Source organism: Mytilus californianus, unplaced genomic scaffold, assembly GCF_021869535.1.
Source record: "Mytilus californianus isolate M0D057914Y unplaced genomic scaffold, xbMytCali1.0.p SCAF_19, whole genome shotgun sequence".
Taxonomy (NCBI): domain Eukaryota; kingdom Metazoa; phylum Mollusca; class Bivalvia; order Mytilida; family Mytilidae; genus Mytilus; species Mytilus californianus.
Genome location: NW_026262667.1, coordinates 5,505,320 through 5,522,624, shown reverse-complemented (window position 1 = coordinate 5,522,624; position 17,305 = coordinate 5,505,320). Strand labels below are relative to the sequence as shown.

The window sequence follows — 17,305 nt, the reverse complement described above, 5'->3', positions numbered from 1 at the left end:
ATTCTTGCCGACCCTCACAAATACATTATCCCTTAAATATAAATTAAAACATCTGCTTAACAGCATTTTCGTGAAATTAAATGCATTATTTTGGCATTTTAAACATTGACAGAAATAATTACACATTGTGTTCTAAAAATAATCTGTGGTTTGTGTTTCTAAAAATAGACAATCATAAATGTCCTTAAAATGTTTTTTGCGCAAATAATTTTGCGGAATGAAACCTATGTTTAAAACCCATTTCAATCAGTTTGTTTTCCTTTTTTGTAATGATTCTGTAAGATTTTTCATCTCATGGATGAAATGGACCCATCCAAACGTGAAAGACGTCAAGTTAAAAGTAAGAGATATCCACAAACAATTTGGAATTTTCTTGTTTCATAGATTGAAAAAAATGTTTGTCTATCTGGATATCAAAAATGGGATTGCCTGACAAAGGATGAAACCAATATCCTAGTCTTTCTGGTGGGCGAGTCTGTTTATTTTTGACACGGATGGTAAAGTGTAATTTTCGTGCGACATGTTTGAAATTTTTATTTCACTTGTTTTTGTGTTTGAAGCTCATTATTCACCATGTTTCCTGAAAGTTGATAAAAAGCAACATGTAGCTTTTTTCTCGTTCATGAAATGACCATTTATTTTCCTGTTTGTCCATGGACATAACATTACCCACCTTTTTACAAAATTAAATGACAATGCATTGTATATTTGAAACAGCTGAGCAATAAAATTTGGAACTAAAATTTAAGAAATTATGACAAAATAGCATACCAAAATTATTGTTAGTAAGCTGATATATACATTTATTTAATACATATTTTTTGTCTTGTAAGATAATTTTTCTCTTTTTTTTTCAGACCCACCAACCCGAATTATTCTATTTAAAAAATCTGTAAACCAACGAATTAAAAAACCCTAGCCTAAGTGGCTATGGAAAAGTAAAATAACAAAAATACCAAACTATAAGGGAAATTCAAAACGTAAAGTCCTTTATAAAATGGCAAAATCAAAAGCTCAAACACATCAAAGGAATGGAAAACAACTGTCATATTCCTGATTTGGTACAGGCATTTCCTTATGTAGAAAATGGTGGATTAAACCTGATTTTATAGCTAGCTAAACCTTTCACTTGGAAAACCACAGAAAAATAATCAAATTTATAATTGTTTGAATTATTTCTAAAAGCTCCTTTAAAAAAAATGTTGTATGAATCTAAACAAATTTTGGTTTAATATTGTAGTTAAAAGATGCATTTTATGAGATTATTTTTATACTGGTTTGATTAAAAATTGATAATCAGTACATTTGTGTACAATAATAAGAATAATGTTGTGTTAAGCATTGACTATGCATAATGAAATGACTAAAGACATAATGAACTCCCAAATGGGTGTGCACCATATCCTCGCACTTGTCTACTACTTTCTCACAGACAATGACAAACACAAAATTATTCTACAACACAATTGGAGTTACAACACTTGCTATTAAAGATTCTCATTTTTGTAAAGCAGTTTAAGAGATTTAAGGGAGATAAGACACAAATACCCTTTTCCCTCACCCCAAAAAGAAAATTCCAAAATCAATGATATCAGCATATATATTGAACTGTTATGTTAAATTTTGTTTGGTTTATGTTGAGTGGTTTCAGAGGAGTTGCAGATAACAGTATTATGATTACACTTTCAACAAAGACACAAGTTAGAAGATATTAATTCCTATGTGTCAGCTCTGCTATATTTAAGGACTACCTGGCATCCATTCTAAGAACATATTGAAGTGACATCCTTGTTTAGTGGCCCCTAGTATTCTGACAACATTAGGATGATTGAGTTTCGCCATCATCTGTATTTCTTCTGATATAGTCTCTACAACCTTCTCTTGTTCAGAGGAACTATTTCTACAGAATGATATCTGAAAATACAAACATAAAAATGTTCAGAGGAACTATTTCTACAGAATGATATCTGAAAATACAAACATAAAAATGTTCAGAGGCATCATTTCTACAGAATGATATCTGAAAACACAATCATAAATATGTGCATTCTTACATGGACATATACATCTTATCAAACACAAATCAATTTGAATATACCAAACCTACGTCTTTTTTTACCGGTAATTATTATTATATTTATCAGCATATTCGCATATTGGCAAGGATCTTTTGGAAAACCATATTTTGTTATATTTACCTGTTTAACAGCCATAATGACCCCAGTTTTAACATCTCTGGATTGGTAACAGGTGCTGTATGCTCCAGTGCCCAGTAATGGTCCTTTCTTCCAGTGGACATCTTCATAGTAAAACTTTGGTGCATTATCATTATCATTGTTATTGTCTCTGCTTTTGTAATCCTAAAATATATGTACTATGATTTATTGTATACTCAATGTTCTATTTTGAAGTAAATAAAAAGAAATCATGTATTTCCATGACATTTTATTCATAAAAGTTTTTAACAAACAGGAAGTAAAACAAATATATGGTGTAACAATAAGCTCTACTATAAAGAAGATGTCATTTGAATTCTTGAATATCCAACAAATAATATTTATGACAATAAATAAAGTGCCACCTTCCTACCATTTTGTCATATTCTACAGCAATTTGAAGCATACAAGAAATATGTAATAAAGGTATGTTCCCTTTTTGAATTTGTATAGAAACATTTTATATTGGTAGAGCTCATATGAAGTCATGTTGTTTCAAGTCATCAAGAACTTTTTAAATCATATGATTTTGATCCCAAACAAAATCAATAAGAATGGGATAACTGTATTATATATTTAAAATCTCAAATGTAAATCATGCTTTTGTAGTTGCAAATATAGTTGTTCTTTAGACATGTTAGATAACATGTTTTCCCATTGCTTTCTTTTTGTCCGATTCTATATATAAAACCTTGGCTTGTGCTGACAACTCTTAAGTATTATAAAACTTACATCAGGTTGTATTCTAATGGTTATAACTTCCTCCCTCTCTGTTGGAGTTAGTCCGGGTATTTTAGGTGTAGGTGGATCCTTACCAGATACTTCTAAAGCTTTAGCTAAGGCTATGGCCTCTTCTTTCTCTATCTCCTCCTTACACAGACAAGATTCTCCATTTTTGTCATTATCTGATCAAATAAATAAATATGTTTCAATTTGTCTTCAGGTTTTTTTATTTTCACAGTTGCAAAAATACATGTAACTGTAAATTCGTTTTCATGGGTACAAATTTTGGTGGAGTGAGAAAAAAATGAATTTCGTGGATATTTGATTTTGTGGTTTTGCCAAAGTCTGCAATCAAGCCTATAGCTAATTTGTGGTTCATGTTTACCCACCAAATTAACGAACATTAGTATCCCATGAATAATAATGAAACCACAGCAGATAGTTATATGATAATTAGGCAAACTTTTCTGGTGTTTAATTTTTCTAAATAGATGTTATAAATGTAACTATATATATACATGTATATTCAGTATTGTTGAACAAACCTTAAACTTTTATACAGAAGAGAGTATTTAAAAAAAAAATATTTTCAACATATTTTCTAGTTTAATAAGTCTAAACTTCCACATTATTTCAAAGTATCTAAAATTAGTGTAAATACAAATTAAATAAAGAAATGAGATCATACCATTATGGACAGCATTGTCAGGGAAATGTTTTGGTGATGGACAAGATGTAACTTCAGATTTAAACGACACTTTCCTATCGTCTCTATTAGGTGTGCCTTTACTACTCGGTGAATCAAAGTTCAGTAACTCATCACTTGATAATCCACAGTCTGAAGATGCCAAGCGAGATCTACGTCGCTTTCGTCTGTCAAGTGAATCATCAGACGACAACAGTTTTTCATCCGATGACATAGAATACTGAAATTCTGTTGTTCCTGCATAATCTAATCCAGTAAGATCTTGACCTACAATAGAATCTAAAGGAACACAATTGGTAGAACTAGTGGCACTCTCCGTAATATTGTCAGTTTCAATTTTAAAACTTTTGGAATGTTCCTCTATGCTGCCTTGTAGAGAGATATCATCTATTTTAGATGAAGTTCTTACTTTGTATATGTCACCAGATAAGTCTAAATCATTGTTTGTAGAGTTGAGCTCAGATGGTGGGTTTACAAATGTAGAATCTTCTGGATTAGGTGCCTCAAAAACATCATCGCTTGTGTTCAGTGGCAAAAACAACTTTTTCTTATGTGATGAATCCCTTTTTTCAGTTGTTTCTGGAGTTTTATTTGAAGCATCTTCTGTAATCTCCTCTGGAGTAGCAGGGAAGTCAGTTTCCAACAATCCTGGTGATATGTTATTATTCTGAACGTCTGTTGAACTGATACGTGATATTGGTGGAGGTGGTGTCAAGATAGGTCCTGTTTCTAAAATTTCATAACTACCACGTCTGCTTGATGGCCTCGGTGGAATAGGTGGAGGATTTTTATCTGGTGATTGAGCAGACAGGTTGACAGTACCAATAATTTCATTGTTCAGCACTTCACTTAATTTATTTGATACTCCATCTATGGTTTCTTTCCCTTCTTCTTCTACTTTTATGCTTGGCGTCCTTTTAGATTTTTGTTTTCTTCTTGAATGAATAGGTGTGTTAGGTGGAGCTGTTGGTAATGGTCGAGTAATACTGGCCTCACTATCTAAATGTGTTACGGGAGAGTTACATCGTGGAGTTGACACAGGTGTAACAGTGGGTGAATCATCAGAATGTTGACTATTTCTAATACCATGATGTAATTCTTGAACAATTTTTTCGGACAATTGAAAATCATTAACTATTCTCCACAAACGCTTTTTCATATTAGCACCTACATTTGTGTCAATAGCAGTGAGCATTTCTTCTAAATCATCTATCATACTTTCAATATGAGCAGAAAATCTACAAACAAGTAGAAACACACGTCTTGACATTCGACTTATTCTCATGTGAGAATTTGAAACGCATTTAATGGCAAATTTAGCAATGGCTAACAGTCTATCCTGTACAGAAGGTTTATGATAAACATCTCTTGACTTTGAGGATGGAGATGGACCTTCTTCATCTGCAGATCTGCCATCTGGTGGATTCCTAGGCAGCAATTCATTGTGAAATTCTTCAAACAACCTCTCCAGTACATATAATCTTCCAAGTAACCACTGCCAGGCGACTGATTCACCGTCGTAATCTTCAGTCATACACTTTATAATATAATCTAGTCCATGTAATCCATGGCCACCTGTAAACAGAATAAATATTTATCTTCGTTTAATGTCATCATACACAGTTAAATGTCTCTCTTTACAGAACTGCATACACAGTTAAATGTCTATCTCTTAACAGAACTTCATACACAGTTAAATGTCTATCTCTTTTACAGAACTTCATACACACTTAAATGTCTATCTCTTTTACAGAACTTCATACACACTTAAATGTCTATCTCTTTACAGAACTTCATACACAGTTAAATGTCTATCTCTTTACAGAACTAAATACACAGTTAAATGTCTATCTCTTTACAGAACTGCATACACAGTTAAATGTCTATCTCTTTACAGAACTAAATACACAGTTAAATGTCTATCTCTTTACAGAACTTCATACACAGTTAAATGTCTATCTCTTTACAGAACTTCATACACAGTTAAATGTCTATTTCTTTTACAGAACTTCATACACAGTTAAATGTCTATCTCTTAACAGAACTTCATACACACTTAAATGTCTATCTCTTTACAGAACTTTATACACAGTTAAATGTCTATCTTAATGTGAATGTCTGAAAATTTAATAATTTTTTTTAAACAACTGTTTAATTAAACATTGATTTTCCTCAGGAAATGCTTAAGTTTTGGAGGAATTACTCAATCACTGTATAAAATCATTTGAAGGACATTAACTGTTTTTTTTTATCAATCTGATCTTTTACAGATAGGTCATGACATTTTATCTATCTGACTTCTATTCTTATACATAAGGCATCTGGAAGTTTTCTTAAGGCTTTGAAAAAAAAGTATTGCTCTGATATAAAATAAAGCAATAAATTTTAATGTACCAGAATTATGTATTTCTTTTCCCACAGCCAATTCTCCATCTTGCCCCTTTCCAATTTCTACTATTGTTGATAAAGATAACTGACTGGTACGCCTGCAAATTTAATCAGAAATGTGAACACAATCAAAACAATAAGAATACCTCAAGTTTTTTACATACAAAATTAAAACAAATCATTCACAGCAACTGTTATTCAAAAACAATTTTTAATCACCTTGTTAAAATAATTCATTTGTATTTCTGAACTTTCATATTTCCAAGGTTGACAATGTTTTTTCGAAGGGTAACAATCTGCTCTATCACCCTCTCATACTGAATGTTCAGTTATTATTGTCTTTACAATTTGAATTAAAAGCAATAAACTACGACATCTTGAATATAACAAACATTAAACAATTTAACAAAGCGCACAACTGATCAAGCATCTCCATAAATGGTAATTTTGATAGAGTAAATTATCACTCTCCTATTAACCAATCATATTCTGGCATTATGACATGAAGTATAATAATATTGATTAATATACATCTTTGATTTGAGACAAAAATTAGAACGTGTTAACCTGAAATTATTGGACTACTAGAATTTGAGTACAATACAAAGTCATCTTTAAACAACAATATAATAACTAACTAATAAATCTTAGATAACTGAAACAAACCTGTTTCCATCTGTACATTTGATAGCAACAGCATCAACTATAGACTTCAATAATCTTTCTAGTCTTAATTTCTGGTGATGCTCTCTACAGGGTGTGTATGACAATATTGTTCTTAAAGTTCTCTGAAATAAGAAAATTCATATACAAAGAATGTATCCTGTTTAAATTTAGTTTTTTTCCTTCTATCCTTTGATATTTATAAACAAATAACTGACATTTAACCTGGTTTATAGTGATTTCTAAATATTGTACTGCAGTGACAGAGGACACCAGTTTTTGAACTGTTGGACAGACAGTGACTATTAACTACCTGCATTGTATTTGATAAGCAATTGACATCAGTGTAGTTATAGTATCACATAGTAATTTACTTAGTTTGAATATATTTTCATTGATATGTAAGAAAAGAGATAATTTGTGGTTTCTATATTAACATGGGAGATAACTCTATTGTATCACATATTATATAAGTTCTTCTGCAGTTGTTCAGAGTAAGTTTGTTATGTTCACGCTGTAATTGATGATAGTCCATTGTTTGGTTTTTATTTTAATAAAACTACTTACTTAATAAACCTATTCCTTCATGGACAATTTATTTATGTATGCTTATTTCGCATATGATATTTCAATAGAGTGTTGAAAATAAGCTTACTTTAACTAAATTAAAATTTTTTTTTTTAAATGATGACAGTGATTTAAAACAAAAATTATCACAATGAAAAAGAAAAAGCATAGGACAAAAATTAATTAAGGAATTTTAAAAAAGGAAATTCATGTCAGATATTCCCAAGTTTATACTTTTTATATTGAATACAAATTTGGTGGTCTAATAGAGGTTTTTGGAAGGAATAGTTTACTTTATACATGTGTAAGTCATTTCTACAATATGAAGTTAGAAATCAAGTGCAGTAAAGTTCTCTTAATATAAACTTTTAAGCATTTTGTGATTCAACCAATCTTGATTGAACCACTGCTTAATAAAAAAAAAAATTCTTAAAAAGTCATCACTGGATCAAAGCAAATACTACTTTTTCAGTGAAAGAATGGTTGTCAATTTTTTTATTCTAAACATTTACATTTCAATTGTGAGGGAAAAAAAAAATTGTAATGATGAGACATGTGACAGCTAGACCATGATTAATAGATACATACCAATGAAGCAACATAAACTCTGTAAACAGGATCATTGCTCATAAAGGCCAGTATCTGACAGCAACATTCTAAAGTTGTGTGGGTTGCTGTCTGTCGTTCTGGAGATACTAGTACACCTGATCTACCTTCCCCCATTCCTCTCATTAAAACTGCCTGTACCTCTTTACTTAAATGATTTAAAGCTGATTCTCTAATTGACCAATTCTTTGTGAAAAAACAAGACACCAAATCCTCTCCAAACACCTGCGAAAAAAATCAAGGTTATGCACAATTATCTGAGAATATTGACAAGAGAAGGTTATAAGAAGTATAGATTTAACATACCCGTTATTTATTGTGACAGGGGATTGCAATATTTTTTGTAAAAGAAGAGACTGCATAATCGTTATTTCAAAGCCTGTGATCTAAAGGGCTACCGAAATGAACATTCATACTTTTTATTAAGAAAGCTCAATTCATAAATTCCATAGCTTGAAAGGAAAAAAATCCTTAAAAAAAGTCTATGATTTGCAGTTCTACCCCAGCATGTGATTCTTGTTTTATAAATATGTCTATTTACATACAATAAATTGTAAAAGAAGCTAAGTATCAATACACTTATGAAGCACATCAACAAACGACAACCACTGAACAACAGGTTCCTGACTTAGGACAAGTGCAAACAAATACAACGTTTTAACAGGCGCCAACCTTCACCCTAACCTGAAACAGTAGTGTAGACTGTTAATCTTTCTTTTTCATTAGTTCAAAAATCTGGTTATTACAATGCCTTCAACATAGAATCTGTTCCTATTCAAAGGACATTGTTGTTTATTTTTCTTTGGAGTTATTCTAATCTATGGTGACAAATTAAGAATGCTAAATGTCATTACACCCTTAACAATTCTTATTGCACTATAAAATAATGGTGTTTACTAAAATTTAAATATCAATCCCTGTATATGTATGTCATTGAATATAATCAATGCAGTAAGTTGTTCTCATATTATTCCTGGAAACAAACCTCTATCCATGGTGAGGCCATTTCTTTGAATTCTGAAGGCACTGGATCAGCATATGGAAGACGGGTCTCTGCTGCAGATGCCTGTGGCTGGGGTGACGGAGCTCTAGTATTTGGAGGGGCTCCTGGTGGCTCTCTTGATACAGGTTCTTCATGACTGTGATAGAATTTTTACATTTAAATACATAAAACATGTAAATTTCATATGGGAAAAATGACAATTTCAATAAGAAGGTATAAAAAGGACATCAACTTATACATATAAGGGGAGATAACTTAGATAGTTAAATTTTATAAAGGAAAGTACAGTAAATATACCTATTGTTTAGTAGCATTCAAATAATTCAGGTGATCCCAATTTTAATTTTAATTTTTTTATTGACTATTATAAGAGCTATCTTCTTATTTTTTAATTTTAAAATTCTATCTTTTAGTTTTCTTTCTATTCACACAAAATTATTTTTCCAAAGTATAATTTACAAAATCTTTGTTTTAAAAATACTCTGTGACCTACACTTTTCATCAATTTTTTGAAAATAGCCTGATATAAAATACATTTTGACAAAGTATAAACATTTCTATAGTGTTTATTTAGCCCCCCTCTCAATCTACCCCTTTTCTTTGTTGTCTTAAGATTTTCAAGTCAGTATTTGCTAACATGATGATTCATTTCAAACAGGTATATCTTCATGGTTGAAAAGATTAATTTAAACAATCATTATACAATAGAATCAATATACAAAAGTTCCAAGAAATAAACATATCATATAGGCTGTAACTTTCACTCTTTTCTATTTTTATCATTCAAAAGTCAAATAGAATAGAACAAGTAGTAATCTGAAATGTCTTATAATAAAGTCAATCAACTGGATAAATAATTACTTCATTGTTTCTTTTTTACTATCGCACCATATGAATCAAAACTATACAACTGGCCATTACCTTTTTACTTCAAATGTGTTTGTTTTCCACTTTGCTCTGCACAATGGACAAATTAATGGGTCATTTTGTCTTCGACACAGCTCAAACCCTACAAAATATTCAAATTGTTAAAGTAAACAATTTCATAAATGATCACAAGTTCTTTCACCCTTTATATTTTTATATAAACTGTTAATTTGGAAGTCAAGATTTTCTGCACAAAAAAATATCCAACCAAAAGGTCTGTTAAGAAATATTGCATACAAAGTGACTAGAAATCAGTAGTTCAAAAGAAATTGTTCATTGGATTTGTCTTTTGGTGTATGTATGTACTGTAAATTCTGACTTTTTTTAAAATGTGCTAGAATAAGATTCACATTTTAATGAATTATTGATACAGAGATATGTCTGGCATGTTTGTAATTTGATAGTAAAATGCAAATGTTGCAATTAACATGATAATACTTTTAACAGGCAAACTATGCAAAACATTGAAAGTCAATGAAATAATCGCCACGGAAATGAGATGTGTAAATGCTAATACAACTGCATACTAAATATCATTGAATTAATATTAGTGGAACTCCTTTGACTGACAATATCTCAAACTTTCTAAAAGAATAGCTTTCTTAACAAAGAAATACTGATCTGTTCTCTGCCATTTCTGTAGTCTTCTACAGCATGCAAAGACATCATCCAAAGCTCAAAGGGAGAGAACCAATAGCAACTGCCTTAAAACAGCTGACTAGTGATAAGTTTAGTAAGAGAATGGTACTTAAACACAGGTATACAATGATGATGAAGTCTATTCTGACAGCCATTCTCACACTTCAGTAGACTAGTGATAAGTTTAGTAAGAGAATGGTACTTACACACAGCTATACAATGATGATGAAGTCTATTCTGACAGCCATTCTCACACTTCAGAAGACTTTCTCCCTCTAACATCTCCAAGAGACATATCGGACATGTATCTTCTTCTTCCTTCACACTTCTGTAACAACAAATTCATCTCATATAAACAAGTGTTTTCACTTATAAATTATCTATTTTATTCTTTTTTTCTTCAGCCAGTGATATTTAAAAAGGCTGACTACATCATTTGACCTGCGTTGAAAAGAAATCGAACTTATCAAATGAATATCATTACATCTGTTAACCCTTTCGGGTTGAAAAATCTCTATGCAAAGTCTGCAATTGTTTAAAAATTGAATTGTTATAAGATCCCTACAAAACAGACCAAAATTTATCTTTTATTTTGTATTTGAATGTTCCAAAATCAATCAGTCTTATACATGTACATATTTATGTGCACTTGCATAAGGTCAATTTCTATCCGACACAGCTAATATGTAACAGATTTAAAACTTTTTTGTGTCTTTGAAATTGTTATAAAAATCTAACTGTGAAAGAGGGGGATTTTCTGCACACTTCTGAATTTGAATGAAATGATCCCAAGTAATACTTGTTCAAATAAACTTAAATAATCTTTAATACCATTTTAGTTTTTGGGCTCTTGAACCATATTGATGTATCTGACTGTGCTGGTGTGACTTACCCGATCTCTGACTGTGTTGGTGTGACCTCAGGTGATATAGACTCTGAAGAAGATCCCTTCTTATTTTCTTTCTCCTTTCTCTTCTTAGAAATTCTAAGTGATACTTTATTTTGATAAATTCTGAACAAATTTTCCACCTAGAAGAAACAATAATATTGGAATTTGGATTCATTGGGGTGAAAGCTTGTTTACTATTCTTATATTTTAAAAATTTTGCTCTAGATACTGTCTTTTAATCATGAAGAAGCTTCAGTCCCAGTTTTATAAATTTAAACAAAGGTCAGCCAAAGGAATTAATGGATAAAAAAAAGATTTCAGTACACAGAGCTTAAATGTTAATGACACAAATGACGACAAGAAGTAGGATCTCAATGTCTGGTTTCCACAACTTTTGTTGCAGGCTTGAAAATAATATGTCAACCATGTTATCCCATAAGGAGAACACTGAATTACCATGCCATGAAGTAATTCTGCATTGTTAGAGGTTGACAACTATAAGTATAATATATAAGTTGTCCTTGGATTACTGTCTCACTGATGTATACCAAACTATTCCTTTATTCAGAGGTCTTACTTTCTATGTTAATATAAATATGCAGCTATTTTACAAGTACAATAATACCTCATAATTTTTCAGTGTTCTGCTCCATAAGCAAGGGTCACCTTCTTGTACTTTGAATACTCTCAACATGACAAACAAAACATGAACACAATGTGGGCCTTTTCCACAGCTACAGGTCTGAAAACATAATACATCAACAACATTAGATGTTTTATTAATGTGACTATAAATACTTCTAAATATATCATTTTACACCTAGTTTTTACTTGATTTACGATGAATCTTTAGAAAAACAGACACATTATATTTCGTGGGTTAAGTTAATCAAAGGATGGTGAACATAATATTCTCAGAAAGAATGTTAAGAAACTCTGGCAAATTTAAAAATGCAACTTTGGTTAAAATGAAAGCACGCTTTGTCTAACATTTTTTAGCCAATGAAAATTACACTTGCAACCTATTTCATATTTGAAATTTACCTTTATACTAACTACTAAATTGCATCTCCCAAATTTAAATAAAATAATAATATAATGAAAGTTATATTGGTATGATTTTTCATTTAAGAGAATATATTCTGAATTTGTAATTTGTAATTGCAGCTTTAAATTTCTGTCAGGATATGAAAGAATTAGCACATGAATGAATTCACTGTACTTTCAAACAAAGTAACTACCTGTGGACCAATGATAACCCTGAATTTATGGTCAGGTGAATCTCCACCAATGAGAAATGAGTTTGGTCCATTCTGCTGAAGTAAATATAACCTAGCTCTCTGTACTTTCTCTATCCTATTTTTGGTTAACAAACTTGAACCTTGGCTTTGTTTATTAAACTGAAAAAAAAGAAAAATTAAATAAAAGGTTTATTGCGGTTGAGCTTTCCACCTAGATATTGTTTTCATATATGAAGTTAACAATGATAAATAAATGTCAGAAATCATCGGAAAAAAAATCTGCACATAGAATTATAAATTAATATTAAAGTATATATTCTACTCACAACTTTTAGCATTGATGACTGTTTTTTTGTTTTTGTCTGATGAACTTCAATGATTGAGGATTGTACAATCCAATTAAATAAACCTGTGTTATCATCAGACATGCAACAATATGTTCATTCTTTTTTTTTCAATTTCAACTCTTTTAATTATGGAACAACTACCCTGGAACTTGTTAAGATTTCAAAATGATTCAATACAATACTTGGGTATTATCATGCGACACACTCCAATTTGTAAAATTTTCAGGATGAAAGGCACCTATGGCCTTTTTGTAGCAGATTATATGATACGAGTTTTGCTTATTGTTGAAGGCTGAACTGTGACTTATAGTTGCTTAAATCAATGTCATTGGGAATCTAATGGATAGTTTTCTCATTGGCATTCATACTACATCTCCTTATTTTATATCATTTAGTCTGTATAATACAGAGTTAAATACAACTTACTGAATTTGAAGGAGAAATACGTCTCCTGAAAGAGTTACTCTGTGATAGATTATTACTATTAACAACTTGTTGTTTAAATGTAGAATCCACATTTCTGTTGAATGACTTCTTTCTCATTACTCCACCACCATCCTATAAAAAAACACAAGATCAGATTCAAACTTCTTACTGAAACAGCTTTATGCACATACTTATGTGCAACACCAAAAAGGAAGCTGTCTGACATTTCTATAATATATCAGTGACATTTATACAAACAACCTTTTTAATTGTTTCACATCTTATTATGTAAACGTATAGGCTTTTATAACTTACTATACTGAATTGGTTTGCTCATTGTGGAAGGCTATATTGTGTACACTGACCTGTAGTTGTTTACATCCATCGGTCAGTTTTAACTTGGTATTCATATCTCATCTTTTTTTTTATATAATATAGTGAAAAAGACAGAAAGGAATACTTATATCAAAGTGCAAAATAACATAGTCCGCTGAAAGTAAGAATTCATTTTCTGGAATAATTGAAGCGAGTGGAACATTTTTAACCATAATTACATTCTTTCCTCATGCGTTACTTTAAAAAAAAAACCAAGAATGTGTCCATAGTACACATAGTACATGCCCCACTCGCACTATCATTTTCTATGTTCAGTGGACCGTGAAATTGGGGTCAAAACTCTAATTTGACATTAAAAGATCATATCATTGGGAACATGTGTAATAAGTTTCAAGTTGATTGGACTTCAACTTCATCAAAAACTACCTTGACTAAAAACTATTAACCAAAAACTTTAACCTGAAGCTGAACAGACGGACAGATGAACGAACGGACAGACGAACGGACGCACAGACCGAAAAACATAATGCCCCTAGCTAGGTGGGGATTAAAAAGGACAAGTCTTTTAACTTATTAAAAATTATAATATAATCTGTTTAAGACCCAGGAAACTAATTAGTTTTCAATTGTAGAAATTATTTTACAGCTAATAACATAAGGCTGCAACTTACAACCAAATAAATATGGGGTCCATGCAACTAAATTTAAAATTATTAATAACATGTACCTGAGAGCCTGCTCCACTTCCATTTCTGACAAGCTGTAAAATAAGAGGAAAATCTAGTATACACAAGAATAATCAGTAGTTTATAAAACAAGGAATATATGTAACAACTACTTATACATGTTATATGTTAACAGCATTCAAGTATCTGAAGAAGGAGACTCCAATTATGTCAAAGGCTTGACATGACAGTTCTGATGAAAATATCTGTAATCAAGACCCATCCTGTATGGTCTAGAGATGACCAACTTTAATGCCAAAATGATATTTATCCAACTTTCTGGCCTTTCAACCAGTTTTTTTTACAATGACTGATTTTAAATTCACATTTGTTTTAAGATTAAGACTTTATTCAGTTTTTCAGGACAATACATCAAATCTAAGGTTTGAAACAAAAAGACCATAACAATTCAAATGTATAATAAATATTAGATATGTTTGACAGCTCAAAATACTTTCCAAGCTCTAATATAATCTGTATCATTTACTGTTAAATATGTATGTTAAGCATGTTTAGAGTTATAAAATAGTTTCTATGAAATCTGTTGTAATAAAAAATAACAAACATTTACATGACATTATAAGGTCATAAACATATCTAATTAGGACATGGACATGGAAAAACTTAATAGATTCTTAGATATAGTTGCTTAATTCCCATCAATTCAAATTCCTGATCAATAATGATAATTAGTCCAAACTTGGACCCATATTCCTGATCAAAATTATTGTTAATTCTAATACCACTACAACAGGGGTGAAATCCTTGACCCCACGAAATAAGTCTCGCATGGATGGCTAGGGATCTTCAAAGTATGAAGTGAGTAATACAAATATTTTGTCCCTGTAGGTAAATTTGGTCAGACAGGACGACCATTTTGCTATTTTTGTTGATTTTTGGTTTAATCATAGCTCCATCTCAGGAATTGTGTTATCAAAAGTGATGATTTAAAAAAAAAAAAATGTATTATGTTTAAAATAAAATGACCAGTTGCAGAAAAAAGAAATAGTTTACATAAATAAATAAATAAAATGTAATTGTATAACAGTACCATTTTATGATTTCAGCATCTTGTTTCCTCTACAGAACTGTTGTTCACACATAATTATTAATGACACTTACCGTAATAAGGTTCTAATTTTTTTCTATAAATTAAAATGGCAGATTAACAACACATGGCTTTGAATGTGTGGGAAGCAACACTGTACTTAAATGTCAACAACCAACAGTCACATTTCATGTTTATCATATTTTAATAATATATTGAAAACATACTTGTGTGCAGTTGTCTCATTAGCAACTAATCACGTTTTCTTGTTTTTATATCTATATCTTTGAATGTGCTAAATAGTAAACATTAACTGATTTCATTTCTTAATCAAATATTCTTCCTTGCTAAAGTTGGTGCTACAATTGGTGGCAGCGGTGGGACCTAGCATAGATAAAAAAATATTGCAGCAATATTATGTCCAGTTTAAAACATACATCTAGATAATAAAAATGTATCGTGATTTGTAGGAATCTACCGCTTACTTCAGGACCTATTTTTCTGTGATTGATTGATTATGAGGATGGGAATTTATATGAATATCAATGGTAATTTTTTGGTTAAAATAATGTTAATAATAAACATTTTACCCAGACTAACACTAACAGTAGTTTATATGGTAATATGATGAGAATAAACTGCTTCGCTGAGCGCAGCTGGATACGCCCACAGAGGTCCAACCCTGAACAGTTGGGGCAAAAAAGGACACAATATTCAAGCTTGATACAGGTCTGAATTTGGATTGTAATTAAATATTTGACATATTATAGGTTTCTGAATAAATGTAGTCAAAGAACTTGAAATTGGTTATATGAATTGAATTTATATTCAATTAAAGATTTCTTGCTGTTGTGCAATACTTAGTAAATCTGTTGTCAGACTATAAACAAATAAAGTTCAATTTCTTCTCAATGTCATATTTGAAATTTATATGAAAATCAATAGGGAGATTACATCAATAGCTATAAATAATTCACCAAAGTTTCATGAGAATTGCTGAAAGCATTTTTGAGTTATTGTCCAAAAACTGGAAAATCCCCCATTTTTTAATGAATAAAACCCCATAACTCATAAATGTAAAATCTAAAATTGATAAAATTCTAAAGGTAACTTACATCAACAGATATAAACAATTCACCAAAGTTTCATGAGAACTGCTGAAAGCATTTTTTAGTTATTGTCCAAAAACTGGAAAATCCCCCCTTTTTTATGAATAAAACCTTGCAACTCTGAAACGTAAAATCTAAAATTTATAAAAATGGAAAGGGAGCTCATGTCAATAGAAATAAACAATTAACCAAAAGTCCTTGCAAGTTAGTGAAAGCATTCTTGAGTTATTGTCGGAAAACTGGAAAATCCCCCCTTTTTTAATGAATAAAACCCCAAAACTCAGAAACAGTAAATCTGAAATTTATAAAAAAAACAAAAGGGAGCTCACGTAAATAGATATAAACAATTCACCAAAGTTTCATGCATATTGGTTTAAGCTTTTTTGAGTTAATGTCCCGGACGGACAGACGGACGGACAGACGGTCAACAGTATACCATAATACGTCCCGTAAACGGGCGTATAAAAATGGCTCATTTAATGCTAACTATAGCAAAAAAGGTGTGTTTGACACCTAAGGATAAAAGCAATTCCTACCCAAAAACTTATATGTATTACAATGGCCATTGTGATTACAGAAACAGAACTTCTGAGTAAAACTTATTCAAGGGGATGAGGGTACATTAAACTGGCTGCATGCAAGCTTGATACCCACAAAAACTCCTGAGATATGACCAAAAACCATAAACACAGGATTTTATATAATGATGGAATGGAACCATAGTAGCACTATCCCATTCGACATTA

The 17,305-nt window shown here is 30.9% G+C and overlaps 1 protein-coding gene and 1 long non-coding RNA gene across 3 annotated transcripts in view; both read right to left on the bottom strand.

The window, feature by feature from the left end:
• The window catches only part of LOC127727137 (uncharacterized), a 159,977-nt gene that overhangs the window by 24,839 nt on the left and 117,833 nt on the right, over positions 1-17,305 (bottom strand). The gene's annotated exons all lie outside the window — the stretch shown is intronic.
• Positions 1-17,305, bottom strand: part of LOC127727118 (mitogen-activated protein kinase kinase kinase 1-like) — a 33,894-nt gene that overhangs the window by 10,049 nt on the left and 6,540 nt on the right. For both annotated transcript variants that reach the window (XM_052234549.1, XM_052234550.1), the window contains 15 exons: positions 14,405-14,437; positions 13,342-13,473; positions 12,569-12,727; positions 11,953-12,069; positions 11,331-11,467; positions 10,645-10,766; positions 9,794-9,881; positions 8,855-9,008; positions 7,852-8,094; positions 6,700-6,821; positions 6,040-6,131; positions 3,628-5,220; positions 2,949-3,121; positions 2,199-2,360; positions 1,752-1,914 (listed from right to left, as the gene is read on the bottom strand). In XM_052234549.1, the coding sequence (XP_052090509.1) occupies positions 1,752-1,914; positions 2,199-2,360; positions 2,949-3,121; positions 3,628-5,220; positions 6,040-6,131; positions 6,700-6,821; positions 7,852-8,094; positions 8,855-9,008; positions 9,794-9,881; positions 10,645-10,766; positions 11,331-11,467; positions 11,953-12,069; positions 12,569-12,727; positions 13,342-13,473; positions 14,405-14,437 (3,490 nt within the window). The remainder of the gene's footprint in view (positions 1-1,751; positions 1,915-2,198; positions 2,361-2,948; positions 3,122-3,627; positions 5,221-6,039; positions 6,132-6,699; positions 6,822-7,851; positions 8,095-8,854; positions 9,009-9,793; positions 9,882-10,644; positions 10,767-11,330; positions 11,468-11,952; positions 12,070-12,568; positions 12,728-13,341; positions 13,474-14,404; positions 14,438-17,305) is intronic.